This window comes from Leopardus geoffroyi, chromosome D2 (genome assembly GCF_018350155.1).
Source record: "Leopardus geoffroyi isolate Oge1 chromosome D2, O.geoffroyi_Oge1_pat1.0, whole genome shotgun sequence".
Classification (NCBI taxonomy): domain Eukaryota; kingdom Metazoa; phylum Chordata; class Mammalia; order Carnivora; family Felidae; genus Leopardus; species Leopardus geoffroyi.
Window position 1 is genome coordinate 48,129,573 of NC_059334.1, and position 15,496 is coordinate 48,145,068.

The 15,496-nt window shown below is 36.5% G+C and overlaps 1 protein-coding gene across 8 annotated transcripts in view; it reads right to left on the minus strand.

The window, feature by feature from the left end:
* PARG (poly(ADP-ribose) glycohydrolase) overlaps window positions 1-15,496 on the minus strand; it is a 132,781-nt gene that overhangs the window by 101,203 nt on the left and 16,082 nt on the right. For all 8 annotated transcript variants that reach the window (XM_045438030.1, XM_045438034.1, XM_045438033.1 and 5 more), the window contains 3 exons: window positions 14,792-14,914; window positions 14,592-14,675; window positions 8,830-8,904 (listed from right to left, as the gene is read on the minus strand). In XM_045438030.1, the coding sequence (XP_045293986.1) occupies window positions 8,830-8,904; window positions 14,592-14,675; window positions 14,792-14,914 (282 nt within the window). The remainder of the gene's footprint in view (window positions 1-8,829; window positions 8,905-14,591; window positions 14,676-14,791; window positions 14,915-15,496) is intronic.

Sequence of the window (15,496 nt, forward strand, 5' to 3'; positions counted from 1 at the left end):
AGATGAGGAGGAGCACCTGGGTGGCTCAGTCGGTTAAGCATCCGACTCTTGGTTTCAGCTCAGGTCACAATCTCACGGTTCATGAATTCAAGACCCGCATTGGGCTCTGTGCTGACAGTGCAGAGCCTGCTTGGGATTCTGTGTCTCCTTCTCTCCCTTTACCCCTCCCCCACTCACACTGTCTCTCTTCTCAAAACTAAACTTAAAAAAAAAGACGAAAGATGACGGGCACCTGGGTGGCTCAATCAATGGAATGTCTGATTCTTGGTTTTGGCTCAGGTCATGAGTTTGAGGTTCATGGGATGAGCCCCACATCAGGCTCTGCACCAAAAGTGTGGAGCCTGCTTGGGATTCTCTCTTTCCTCTCTTTCTGCTCCCCCCCAAAGTAAATAAGCATTAAAAAAAAAAAAAAAAGACTAAAGATCAGTTGAGCGTCTGACTTTCTTTCGCTCAGGTCACGATCTCATGGTTTGTGGGTTCGAGCCCCGCATCGGGCTCTGTGCTGACAGCTCCAGAACTTGAAGCCTGGTTCGGATTCTGTGTCTCCCTCTCTCTCTGTCCCTTCCCTGTTCACACTCTGTGTCTCTCTCTCCCTCTCTCTCAAAAATAAAAATTAAAAAAAGTTTTTTAAAGACTAAAGATGATAAAAAACTCCTTAACATAATTTTATAATATATCCTAAAATATCTTAAATATATTCTTATATCTAAATATAACTACAAAATATTAAATATATATACAAAGACTTGAAAAAAATAAATGAATATTTGGTAAAGTTATAGGGACTCCTCCAACCATCTGCACATTTACAAAGTAAAAAAAAGCAGAAGGTCAAAAATGCAATACCTCCTCTCTCTAAAGAACTGTAAAACTATCATCAGCACCTTGGTAATCACCTCATATTTATGGTCTACACTAAACACACCAAAACTTGCTATATATTACCCTTACAGGAATGCTTCTGGGCAAGGTCACCTGATAAAGGGGAAACAAGGTCCTGTCTGAGTACTTTGATTAAGAAGAGAGATAAAAAAAAAATGACTACTTTACCTCATAGCAAGGTGACAGATATTTTAATCAATGGCATGTTTTACTGCCATCATAAAATGTCAGATTTAACATTACTTTTTACCAAAATTAACAACTGTATCCAATTTAAACCCAGAAAATTACAAAATACAAATAAATCATGTATATGTGACAATTGAAGTGATAAAGATGATATCAGTTTGGTCAGCTTTGCATCAAAAATGAGATCTCTGTAAGAGTAAGAGATACATAGATTCAAGGATATTCTGATACCAGCATAAGTCTTCTGTTACTTAATTTATGCCTGCCGCTTAACTGACTGAGCCACCCAGGCATCCCATATGCCTGCCATTTAGTATCACACAGGTCAAAAACTTGATAAGGTAACCCTCCCTGTATTACTGGTCCTACCTCAAAATGCAAAATTGGTTTGGATCCTATTAATATCATAAAAATTGGCCTTCACAGCTAACTCCTTGCAGAAATTAACAAGCTGACCCTAAAATTCACGTGGAAATGCAAAAGATCCAAAATGGCCAAAACAAACTAGAAAAGAAACAAAGTTGGAAGACTCACACTTCCCAGTTGAAAACTTACTTCAAAGTTTAGTAATCAAAACTGTGTGATAGGGACATAAAGACAGACATATAGATCAATGGAACAGAACTGAGAGCCCACATAAATGTTTATGGTCAATTGGTTTTTAAAAGAATGCCAAGAAAAATCAATAGGGATAAGAATAGTCTTTTCAACAAATGGTTCTGGGACAACCAGATATCCACATACAAAATAACGAAATTAGATCTCTACAATATATGATAAATAACACAAAATGGGTACCCATCTGCAAAACAATAAAAGTGGGCCCCTAATTCATACCGTATACATATTAACTCAAAATGGGTCTCGGACCTAAGCGTAAGAGCTAAAACCATAACATTTGTGGATGTAGGGGCACACGGGTGGCTCCCTTGGTGAAGCACCTGACTTTGGCTCAGGTTATGATCTCAGAGTTCATGGGTTCAAGCCCCATGTCAGGCTCTGTGCTGCTCAGAGCCTGGAGGTTGCTTCAGATTCTGTGTCTCCATCTCTCTCTACCCTTCTCCCACTCACGCTCTGTCTCACTCTCAAAAATGAAAAAACATTTAAAAAAAAAAATCATGGAAGAAAACAAAGGAGTAAATCTTTGTGACTTTGGATTAGCTTTTTAGATATGACAACAAAAACAGAGACAAAAAAAATCAGACTTTGTCAAATTTTTAAAAAATTTATGCTTCAAAGGATACAAGAAAATGAAAAGACAACCTATAAAATAGAAAATATCTGCAAATCATATTCTGATAAGGAACTTAAAACTTAAAGGACACTTACAACTCACTAATAAAAAAACAGGGTGCCTGGGTGGCTCAGTCGGTTGGGCATCCAACTACGGGTCAGGAGCCTGCTTCAGATTCTGTGTCTCCCTCTCTGCCCCTCCCCAGCTCACACTGTCTCTCTGTCTCTCTGTCTCTCTGCCTCTCTGTCTCTCTGTCTCTCTCTCAAGAATAAACATAAATAACATAACATAAAATATAAAATAAAATAAAACACAAATAATTAGGGCGCCTGGATGGCTCAGTTGGTTAAGCATCCCACTTCGGCTCAAGTCATGATCTAACGGTTTGTGAGGGTTTGAGTTCGAGCCCCGTAAGGGGCTCTGCATTGGTGATGTGGAGCCTGCTTGGGAATTCTTTGTCTCCCTCTCTCTCTGCCCTTCCCCACTTGTGTTCTCTCTCTCTCAAAATAAATAAATAAACTTAAAAACAACAACAAATAACCCAATTTTTTCAAAAGCACAAAAGATTTGAATGGATATTTCTCAAAAGAAGCTATACAAATGGCCAATAAGCACATGAAAAGATGTTTAACATCAGTCATTAGAGAAATGCAAACCAAACCAGGATGAGATACTTCTTCACAACCAACCAGAATGGCTAAAATCAAAAGGACACACATTAACAAGCAAGAAATCCTTGTGCATTGTTGGCATGATTATGTAACAATGTAGCCACTTTGATCAACAGTCTGACAGCTCTTTAAAATATGAAACAAGTTACCACACAATCCAACAATTTCTAGGTATACATTCAAGAGAAGTGAAGAAATATGCCCACACAAAAACCTACACATAAATGTTCACAGCAACACTAATGATAATAGCCAAAAAGTCAAAACAACCCAAACATCTATCAACTTATCAATGGATAAACAACATGCGGTATACTCACACAATGGAATATTATTCAGCAATAAAAAGGTATCAAGTATTTGATACATGTTACAACATAGGTAAACTTGTAAACATCGTGCTAAGTGAAAGAAGTCAAGGGATTTCACAGACTATTTGTGTAATATATTTCCTTTAACTATCTCTCCTCTATACATTTTACACTCTACCACTCAAATACCATGTCCTCTATAATATCTGTCCCATGACCCAAATAAAACTCTCTTCCCCTTCCATGACCCACTAGACTCTATTATAGTCATCTACGGACATGCTTTCTGATGATTAAGACTGTCAATCAATTCCCCATCTTTAATAATACAATGCCTTCTATATAAGAGTGTTCAGTGTTCTTTAAAGGACAAACACCATCACAATACAAAAAACACAGGCCTTGGGGCGCCTGGGTGGCGCAATTGGTTAAGCGTCCGACTTCAGCCAGGTCACGATCTCGCGGTCCGTGAGTTCGAGCCCCGCGTCGGGCTCTGGGCTGATGGCTCAGAGCCTGGAGCCTGTTTCCGATTCTGTGTCTCCCTCTCTCTCTGCCCCTCCCCCGTTCATGCTCTGTCTCTCTCTGTCCCCAAAATAAATAAACGTTGAAAAAAAAAATTAAAAAAAACAAACAAACAACACAGGCCTTAAAGTCTAAGAGTCCTTCATATATTCAATGAATGGTTACTGGTCAGCTATTTTGGCTAGAACTGAACTGAGCTCAAATCTAGATTCCCCAAGGGGCACCTGGGTGGCTCAGTCGGTTAAGCGATCAACTTCAGCTCAGGTCATGATTTCATGGTTTGTGAGTTCGAGCCCTGTGTTGAGCTCTGTGCTGTCAGCTCAGAGCCTAGAACCCTGCTTCAGATTCAGTATCTCCCTCAATCTCTGCCCTTCCCCCACTCAAACTGTCTCTCTGTCTCAATAAGTTTTTAAAAATTAAAAAAAAAAATCTAGGGGCACCTGGGTGGCTCGGTTAAGCGTCCAACTTCGGCTCAGGTCACGATCTCACAGTTCATGAGTTTGAGCCCCGCATCAGGCTCTGTGCTGACAAGCTCAGAGCCCGGAGCCTGCTTTGGATTCTGTGTCTCCCTCTCTCTCTCTACCCCTGCCCCGCTCACACTCTGTCTCTGTCTCTCAAAAAGTGAATAAACGTTAAAAAAAAATTTTTTTTTAATCTAGATTCCTCAATACTTCATTGGTGAATTCATTCAATATTTGTATAATGTTGACCAAATTACTTAAGCTCTCTAAATCTACTTTCCTCTCTAAATTGAATGTACTATCTATATTTTACAAAAATGTTTGAGGATTAAATTCAATAATATATTCCTTTTAGTAATATGTCTTCAATAAATACTGTTTCCTTTTTTCCTCCTTTCCTCAAAAGTAGCTGAACACATTTCTTCCGGTCTATGAAAAAATGTAATATTTACAGGATATACCCAGGAAAAAAATGATCTCAAACTTTAAAAGCAAGTAATTTCAAATTTATAATATGTATTATAAACCTCATGTTTTATTAGTAAAATTACCTGCTTAGAGTCTGAGAAGTAATGTCATTTCAACTACAGAGTTCTCATTCCCATAATACCACTATAGTTGCTAGAAAATTACTTTATCCTAACCAAGAGTTACTCTTCTAAGAGGCTTGAATTATCTTATAGGAACACTTTCCTAGCAACAAATTTAGCAAACATAGTAAGACTCTGCGGAAGATACTATACAGGGTGCTTTATGTGTTATCACACTTTGGAAGTCTAAATATACTGAGGGGGGCACTGCGCTACAGGACTCACACATTGAGAGGAGAACTGAAAACCAACACAACCTTCTAGAAAGGTGAATCGTTAGTATGTATTGAAGGCCTAAAAAGCCAACATACCTTTTGATCCAATGATTATATTTCTATATCCTGAGGAAATAATCAGATACAAAAGATTCAGGCACCAGGATGTACACTGTAAAATAATATTTTTAAAAATCCATATTTAGGGGCGCCTGGGTGGCTCAGTTAAGCATCCAACTTCAGCTCAGGTCATGACCTCACAGGTTTGGTTTGTGAGTCTGTGCCCCGCATCTACTTGAGATTTTCTCTCTCTCTCTCTCTCCCTCTCTACCCCTTCCCCACTCATGCTTTTTCTCTATTCAAATAAACAAACTTAAAAAAAAAATCCACATTTAATATGCACAGGTGGATAAAATTACATTTTTTTTTTAAATGTTAAGAGTGATTGTTTCTGGGAAGCAAAATCATGGACAATTTTTATTGTTTTGTTTATTTCTACAATTCAGATAGTGTTAATGATAAAAAAAAAAAAAACTCTTTTTTTAAAAGCAGTAAAACAAACTTTTCACAGGTAAAAAAGTAATAACATATTTGATTATTGCTCCAGAATTTTAAGTGATTTCAGATACATTAGTCAGCTAGATCCTTAAAACATGACATTAAGGTAGAGTAAGTGGTTATTTTGTTAACAAATAAGGACACTAAGGCTGAAGTAATGTGGCCTGCCCAAGTTTATACAGAGTTGAGACTAAGAACCCATGATTCTCTCTTTTTTTTTTAAGAGCCATTTTTTAAAATATTTATTTTTGAGAAAGCACAAGTGGGGGAGGGACAGAGAGAGAAGGACAGGAGATCTGAAGCAGGCTGAGCAGATGTGCCCAATGTGGGGCTTGAACTCACGAACTGGGAGATCAGGACCCGAGCCAAGCCAAGGTCAGAACCTCAACTGACTGAGCCACCTAGGTGCCCCCCTATGATTCTCATTTCCAATTCTATGATCTTTTCTGCACCAGTGGTTCTCAAAGTAAGGTTCCCAAACCAGCAGTAACAATATCACCTATGAACCTGTTAGAAATGCAAAATGTCTCAGGTCCTACCGCAGACCTAGTTAATCAGATTCTCAGAGAGGATGGTGGGCTACAATCTGTGTTCTAACAAGCCCTCCAGGATTCAGATACATAATAAATCTGAGAGCCACTGCTGTATATCATGCTGTCTCATTCTTTATGAGATAATAAAAATATTTCTGGAAAAAAAAGGATGGTGGTATTATTTATACCACTGTCAATTGCATCATATTTTTAGGCTCTTCCAAATTAACAGGAAGTAGTGACTACACAGATTGACAATAGTCTTAATGTGTAATTACTGACAATGTAATTAACCACTTTCTTTTAAATTACCAGCAACAGTCCAAAAGGACAGACAGATCTTCCATATAATAACATCACAAGAAATGAACTGATAAGAACATTGGAACATCACTAGCTAAAAATGCTCAGAAAAGAGTCTGTTATATTTAGGTATGTTGTATGCATTACAGGATATAGGAGCAGGAATCAGAAAAACAACAATTTTTATTAACTTGAACTATTAAAAGTAACTATTACTTTTTAATAGTCTCCTGACTTTGGTATCCCTGAAAACCAGTATGACTACTTGATCTGTTGAAATCCAGTCTATAATACTTAAGGAGCACTCACTATATGTAAGGCATTATGTATGTGCTACAGGAAACACAAAACTAAGAAATGACACAGTCTCTGTTCCACAAAACTTTTAATGTTGTAGAGGATGTCAACATCTCATCAAGAATAAAGCAAGGCAAAGAGAGAGTGCCACAAGATAAATTTAAAAATCCACATGGAAATTCAAAGAAAGGTGACATCTCATTTTGGAGGGATCAGAAAGGAAAACGTGAGTCTGGGGAGACAGAATTTCAACAGAGATAAGTGGCATATCAGTCTTTTATTACAGAGAAAATGAGGCAGCAAGTAGGAGGGAAGGATGTGTGCCGAGGGATATCATATTCTGATTGCAGACAATAGTGGAAAGAACACTGCTCTAGTTACAGTATCCTGTCATGAACAAACTATGTCACTTTGGCCAAGAAAGCCCATCTCTAAATCGCAACCACTCATTTATGATAGGAATAACGATAATTATGTTATTTGCCTCAGAGTCATTTATCTGAAAAAAAAGGCCAAAGAGGGAAAGGTCTCAATATAAAATACATAGGACAAGTTCAAAGTTCAATATTTATTCTCTATTAGGTAAGACAGAATTGTGTAAAATTGAAAATATTTCATTCAAAATGTTCCCGCTCCAAATCAGTACTAATTATTAGTAAATGGAGCATAAGTAATATGGATAACTAAAAATAATGTGAGCAAAAGAATTGTACAAACATAAGAAAATGGACTCTATATACAAGTTATCTTTCTTTGGGGGCTTACTTACCTAGCAAAAGTAATTAGCAGTTTCTTCTAAAACTAAAAATACATTTATCAAACAATTCAAAATCACACTCTTGGGCATTTATCCCAGAGAAATGTTCGTGCACTATGTTCTTACAAAAACCTGCATGTGAAAGTTCTAAGTAGTTTTAGTTGAAACAGCAAAAAACTGGAAACAACCCAAATGTCCTGAAATCATCTATAGTTAAAGTGTGATACATCCATATCATGGAATGTTATTTAGCAATAAAAAGGAACAAACTATTGGTGGATTCAAAGGAATTATATTGAGTGAGAAAAGGCAATTTGAAAAGGTTACACACTGTAACCTTTCTGAAATAACAAAATTATAAAGATGGAGAACAGACAGTGGTTGCTGGAAGTTAGGTGGCAATTTGTGTGGCAATAACAGGCAGCAACAGTGAGCACTGTGGTGATGGAATAGCTCTGTACCTTGACTGTGGTGTGGTTACACAAGGCTACGGTTATATAACTACACTCACAAATGAGTACAGGTATAACTGATAAAATCTAAATAATCCTTTATGTCAACTTCCTGGGTTTGGGGTAATGTATTGTATTTATTTAAGCAATTGACATCAGGGAAGGTGGGATGAAGTGTGCACAGGACCTCCCTGCACAGTTCTTTGCAATTTCACATGAATCTATCATTATTTCAAAATAAAATGTTAAAAAAAAAAGGTATACTCTTATCTTTTCAAATAGCAGTGGATGACACCTATTCTTCCAACACTACTATGAAAGTGGTATTCTTACCCATTGAAGATGGTATACAAAATTACTACAATTTCCTGTGGAAAATAATTTTACAACATAAACCCAGAGCCATAAAAAGTTTTTTTGTGTCCTTTGACCTAGCCATCTACTTACCGGGAATCACCTAAACAAACAATATCAAATCTGGGAAAACATATATATATATGTATGTGTGTCTGTGTATATGTGTGTACACACACACACACACACACACACGTAAAGATGTTACTACACTGTAATTGAGAACAGAGTAAAACTGAATGCAACCTTGATGTTTCTAATCATGACGTATCAAGTAGCCATTAATAATGATGATTGTACAACAATATAACAGTATTCTCTTCATGAGAGAAAAAAGAAAAATTCAAAATTAGGGGCTAAAATATACATATAACAGGAAATATTTTTCACAAAAATAAAGGATAGTAATTATGTTAGTGCGAAAGATTTATGGGTATTTTTCTCAAAATTTTTACAGACTTACATCATTTTCATAGTTAAAGAAATAAGCATACTTTTACCTTATCCCAGAAATCAACCAAAGCTGTGAAGTCCCATTTCTTAGAATATGCCACATTATATTTCAAAATAGCATCCTATGGAAAAAGCATAAACAAAACCTCATGACACAGTCAAGTAATTTATTTATGAATAACCTTTCTCCTTTATGAACTACTTCCAGTAAATTTCTTAACCAGCATTAACCTTCCTCCTACCATTAGCTACTCCACATCAGTAGCTATGAACAAACAGAACACACACTAATTTGTTATTCACTTAAGAAAAATGAGATTAGAGGGGCGGCTGGGTGGCTCAGTCGGTTGGGCGTCCGACTTCGGCTCGGGTCATGATCTCAGGGTTCGTGAGTTCGAGCCCCACATCAGGCTCTGTGCTGACAGCTCAGAGCCTGGAGCCTTCTTCGGATTCTGTGTCTCATTCTCTTTGCCTCTCCACAATTTGTGCTCTGTCTCTGTCTCTCAAAAATAAATAAATGTAAACAAAAAAATTTAAATGACAGCAAAGGTTCTTTAAAAAAAAATGCGATTAGAAACGTCAAGTAATAGAGAAAAAAAACAATCCAAACTCTTAACGTTTACATTATAAACAGAAACGATACACTCTCAGTGGACAAAAATTGGATCTTGGAGATAAAAAAATTTAAATATTATAATGATTGTTGGCTATCAATAGGGTTACACTATACATGCAAATATATAATGTACTTGTAGTATTAAAATTTCATGGGAAGAGTACTTTCTGGGAGAGATGGCAATAATGAAATAAAGATTGAGAAACACTGCCCTAAGGCATAAAATTGTTTTTTTGCCTTTATTATCAGCTATTTTTTATAAGCTACATATAAATGGTTATCTTCCCCCAGCAGTTCACATAAATTACTTATTTATGTAGTGAAAAGTCAAAATAGCACGCCATCTACTGGTGTAACATTTAACTGAATACGCAGTACTTTTTTCTTGTTACCAGCAATAAAAACAAAACAGGTCCCAAAAGGAGTCGCTTATGCCAGCAACCAGAGACAAAACTTAATTAGTTTCAGCCTCTCCCACAAATGTAATCTTAAACCAGTCAATGAGGAATCAGATGGTCAGAACTAGTTAATCAGCCTGACAGAACTCTGCCATCCCCTACAGGAAGGTGACCACCACAACTACTCTATTTTTTCCTAATATAACTTCCTTGCTCCCACTCACTTCTGCCTATAAAAGTCTTTCATTTCCTACAGCTTCTTAGAGTGTCTTTCCATCTGCTATATAAGATACTGCTTAATTCATAAATCATTAAATAAAAGCCAGTAAGATCTTTAAAATTTACTCCGATGAATTTTATTTAACACCAGAGTGGGGTATGCATAAGACAATCCAGCAGTCATGCAGAAAGAACTATTATAGTGGATGCAGGAACAGCACAAGGATTGAAAATCTGCATGTAACTTCTGACTCCCTCCAAAATTTACCTACACTAATAGCCTGTTGTTGATCCGAGCCTTAGTGATAACATAGCTAACATGTTTTGCACGTTGTATGTATTATATACTATATTCTGACAATCAAGTAAGCTAGAGAAAAAAACATTATTAAGAAAATTATAAGGAAAAGAAAATACATTTACAGTACTGTATTATCAAAACAATCCACACGGGAGACTGGTACAGTTCAAACCTGTGTTGTTTGAGGGTCAACCGTATTTACAATTATATTTTATCTCATCCTTTTAAATTTCTACTTTGGTTATATTTTATAATGTATATATTATATTAACAAAATAATAAACATGTAGAATTTATAAACAACTATTTGTATTTATAGTACACACCCCCAATTTTGTTTTACTGAAGGTGTATGTAAGTTTGAAAAATAGTTACATTATTATAAATCTTCTAAATTTCCTCAGAAGTTACTGTTTTTCTTAAAGTTTTTTTTTCTTAACATTTACTTATTATTGAGAGACAGAGAGAGACAGAGCATGAGCATGGGAAGGGCAGAGAGAGGAGGAGACACAGACTCTCCAGGCTCCAGGCTCTGAGCTGTCAGCACAGAGCCCGACGCTGGGCTCAAACTCACAAACCGCAAGATCATGACCTGAGCCAAAGTTGGACGCTCAACCAGCTGAGCCACCCAGGCGCCCCCATAAGTAACTGTTTTTAAAAATTAATACTCTGCCAAAGAGTTTCCTGAAAAATATTTCATGCCATATAAACAATCACCAAGCATCCAGATTAAAAAGTGAGTCAACAATGCATATTATTACTTGGATTCAGGGGATATCCAAGTTCCTTCAAAAAGGAAAAGCGTCAATCATAAAATAGTATGGTAAGAAAAAGCTTTTATTTTTCTCACAGCCACGATATAAAATTTTCCATTAAGAAAGAAAATTTTGGGGCGCCTGGGTGGCGCAGTCGGTTAGGCGTCCGACTTCAGCCAGGTCATGATCTCGCGGTCCGTGAGTTCGAGCCCCGCGTCGGGCTCTGGGCTGATGGCTCAGAGCCTGGAGCCTGTTTCCGATTCTGTGTCTCCCTCTCTCTCTGCCCCTCCCCCGTTCATGCTCTGTCCCTCTCTGTCACAAAAATAAATAAACGTTGAAAAAAAATTTAAAAAAAAAAAAAAAAAAAGAAAGAAAATTTTAAGGATTTTTTCTAATCACTGGTATCTGACTTCAGAACCTCATACAAGGTATTAAATAGCAAAGTCTATTATTAATAGAGATTAAAAGGACAAACAACACACGTACTGCAACAAACTGTTGACATACTCAACAACATGGATGAATGTTGAAAGTTTTCATTCTGAGTGAAAGAAGCCAGAAATACTAGCATATGTACTATGTGATTCCATTATGTAAAATATAAACTAATCTCCAGTAAAAAAAGAAAAAAGAAAAAGGCAGATCAATACTGCCTGAGGACAGTTCAGAAAGAGGAATCAACTGTAAAGGGATTAGAGGAATCTTCGGAGGTGACAGAAATGTTCTGTATCTTGATTAGGGTGGGGGCTTGATGAGTATGTGCGGATGTCAAATGTCATCAAATTACATACTTTCAAAGCATGCATTTTCTTTAATGTAAATGATTCCTCAAAGTTAGTAAGAAAAAACATTTTACACTCTAAAATTCATACTCTAATTCTTTTATGGGATTTATAATTAGCAATAACTCTTGACTAATATTTACTTTTAGTATTCAAGTCTCAAAAGTAGTCTACCACAAGGTCTCCTATTAAAAACTGGATGCTATTCTGTATTCTCAGCTATCACCTATTGAGGTTTCTTTTAATTTATAATTCATAATAAGCATAATTAAAGCACGGACAGGTCCATTCTTTGTAAATCATCAGACACATCATTTATAGAAATATTACTGTGTAAACTAATTTTTAAGGAGACAATTCTTTTAAAAATTGTTAACATTTCTAACCTCACTTAACTCAATATCAAATAAAAGTGGCAAAAAGATTATTATACTCAGTAAGAGAGACTTAATGTTCCTCCCTCCGTAGTGTTCTTTCAGCAAAGAAAACAATTACCATAAGCAGATAGAAAAAATCTCAATGGATTACTCTGTTCTGGTGAATCTACCATAAACTAAACAAGAAAAGGAAATTCAGAGTAAAGCAGTTACCCCTTCCTAAAGTAATCATTGGCACACTAAGGAATTGCTAAAGAGGTGAGCAGACAAGGTAATTTAGAACACTATGATTATTCTGCGTTAATGCTTAAAAGAAAAAATATGAAACTTTAAATAATGCTGTTTCTAAGGCCGTAAGGACCTAACACAGTGTTTCTCAAATGGAGTATAGATAGTACTCTGGGGTGGTCTGCTTCTGTTTTTGTGAGTTTATGATTGTGGTTTTAGAATACAAAGGACAAAAGACACGGTAGAAACGATGGCTGGTGCTTTAAACAGATAAAAATGGTGAAAATTTTGAGCCATCCTAAGATAAACTGCAGTTCAGGACTGTCAAATTAGAAAGAACCTGGACTACAATGCTCACTATCATATTTATTTGCAAGCTGATGTTGTCCATACAGATCCCATCTTTGTATCTACCAACATCCACCAATTGTTTGTGATTAGTAAGTAGTAAAAACAAAATGAAGAATTTTTTCTTTCACAGTATTTTTAATTTTTTTTTTACATTTATTTATTTTTGAGAGACAAAGACAGAGCACAAGTTGGGGAGGGGCAGAGAGAAGAGACACAGAATCCAGAGCAGGATCCAGGCTCCGAGCTGTCAGCACAGAACCTGACGCAGGGTTTGAATTCACAAACTGTGAGATCGTGACCTGAGCCAAAGTCAGACACTTAACTGACTGAGCCACCCAGGCGCCCCTCTTTTTATGGTATTTTTAAAAGTCTCTCAGCATACTATTTTGAGGTTCACATCAGCGGTTAAAAACTTTTGTGCAAAAAGGGAATACTGAATACAAACTGTTTTCATTATGACAACAAACATAACTCAAGTGATGGTTCATGATGCTTAAAATGGAAAAAAAAAAAAACAACTAATATAGCTCTAACTGTAAGTATAGTTTATATTTAGTTTCATGTTTGTACATATGCAGTTAACATTATTCTAAAAATAAATCAACAGATCCTGGCACTCCCTGATAATTTCTTCCATTTAAAAGAAGTACATTACAAGATTGAGAAACACTATCCGTAAGGAATGAAATTTTCAAAATACATTATGGTACAACATACCAATGTTTTTCAATATAGAGAAAAAATAGGAGCTATAGAGACATATGGAACGTTTAAGAACAACTTGTTAAGTATAAATGGAAAAACAGTATAAAGCTTAAGAATCTTGGGGAGCCTGGGTGGCTCAGTTAAGCATCCGACTTCAGTTCAGGTCATGTTCTCACAGCTTGTGAGTTCGAGCCCCGCATCGGACTCTGTGCTGACAGCTCAGAGCCTGGAGCCTGCTTCAGATTCTGTGTCTCCCTCTCTCTTTGACCCTCCCCTGCTCACACTCTGTCTCTGTCTCAAAAATAAACACCCATTAAAAAAAAAAAAAAAAAAAACCTTAAAAAAAACACTGAGAAACTGTGCACAACAAACTAAGTCTCTCAAAGAAAATGAAACCCATTTTCACACAAGTATAGAAAAATCTGTTACGGTTTATAGTCATAAAAACTTTAAAAGTTTACATGGCTATAGTGCCAAAAAACATACACTCACTCATATTTTAGATATTAGAAAAATAATCTAATAGTTGCCCTTATAGTCTTAAGTGAAATATTGAAAAAAAATAAAAAATGAATGATTGCCAAAATGTAAGATTAATAAATAATCAGACTGCTAGAAGCTATATTAACAGCAATACCAAACAGAATGTTTAATGTATACTTTAATCATTAGGAAACTCAGTTCCCCTCGGGCAAATATAGCTGAAGTCATAATTCTTCCCTGATTTACTTTTAAAGACATTTCAGAAACATGATAATTCTAAAAAATAAAAGAGAAGCTTGGTGGGAAGGAAATTGGATGGGGAATCAAGAAACAAAGGTCTTATTCCTGGTTCTCCAAATTATTCTGTGTGGCTCCAGGCAAGTCATTTACAACTCTCAATTCTTCTACTCATTTCCTAGTGATGGAATGGAAACCAAGAATGTCTCTTAAGAAAGTTCCTCAGGAAACAAGCATTTTGCATACCAATAATGCTATTACCTGAGTCTATTAAAGATCAGAAAATGTCTTGGAGGGAGATACAGGGCCCATCTCAAAGAATGACAAACATGAAGCAAGAAGAGCAAAAACAACTACCTTCAGGTTTTGGGGCCGTGTGAATTTGTTGAGAAGTGCAGTCTGAATGAGCTCCCACCGGCTCCCTGCAGTTCGCTCACCATTCTTTAAGGAAAAGGAAAAACAGATTAAATTATCTGTTGGATCACAGAATCAGCACTCAAATAAGCACACGCTAAACTGATTTTCAAAGACTAAAAGAACATCTGTTCTGTACTTACCTCATCTTCCACAGGGTACAAGTTTTGTTCTGAACAAGGCATCTTAACATGCTTATTGTCCCACAAATCTTTAAAATGTGTTGGAAAAGGTTTAGGAACTTCTCCTGCTCGCAAAAGGTCTACCTGAAAGAGAGGGAAACAAGAAAACTCTAAGTGCATAAAAACTAGGTGTATATTGCACAAAACAACCCAAAGAAAGCAGCCAAAGCAAATGCTATGAAATACAGACCAGCTCCAAGGCAAGAAATCTCAGAAGCCTTCTTCAGCTGTTCCTACTCCTTATCTTCATTTGATCAGCTTCCAAATCATGTTTGGTCATTCTAGCTCTACCCCTTCTAGGTCCCTGGTCCTCATTATTGCTTACCTTCTAGGCCCCCATAACTCCAGCTGCTCCCAGACACTTTCATCCCCCATTAAGCCCTCATCCCCACTTGGGAACATTATCTTTCTAAAGTATTCCCAGGCTTCTAATCCTACAATGGCTCCCCTCTATGATTCCAAATGAAGTCCCCAGTTTTTAACATCCCCTCTTACCCATACACTATCTGGTTAAACATCTATCATGACCTTCAACGCTCAGCTCAATTTTCATTTTCTTTAAGAAGTTGTCAAAACTTTTTATAAATTTTTTTTTTCCAACGTTTATTTATTTTTGGGACAGAGAGAGACAGAGCATGAACAGGGGAGGGGCAGAGAGAGGGAGAC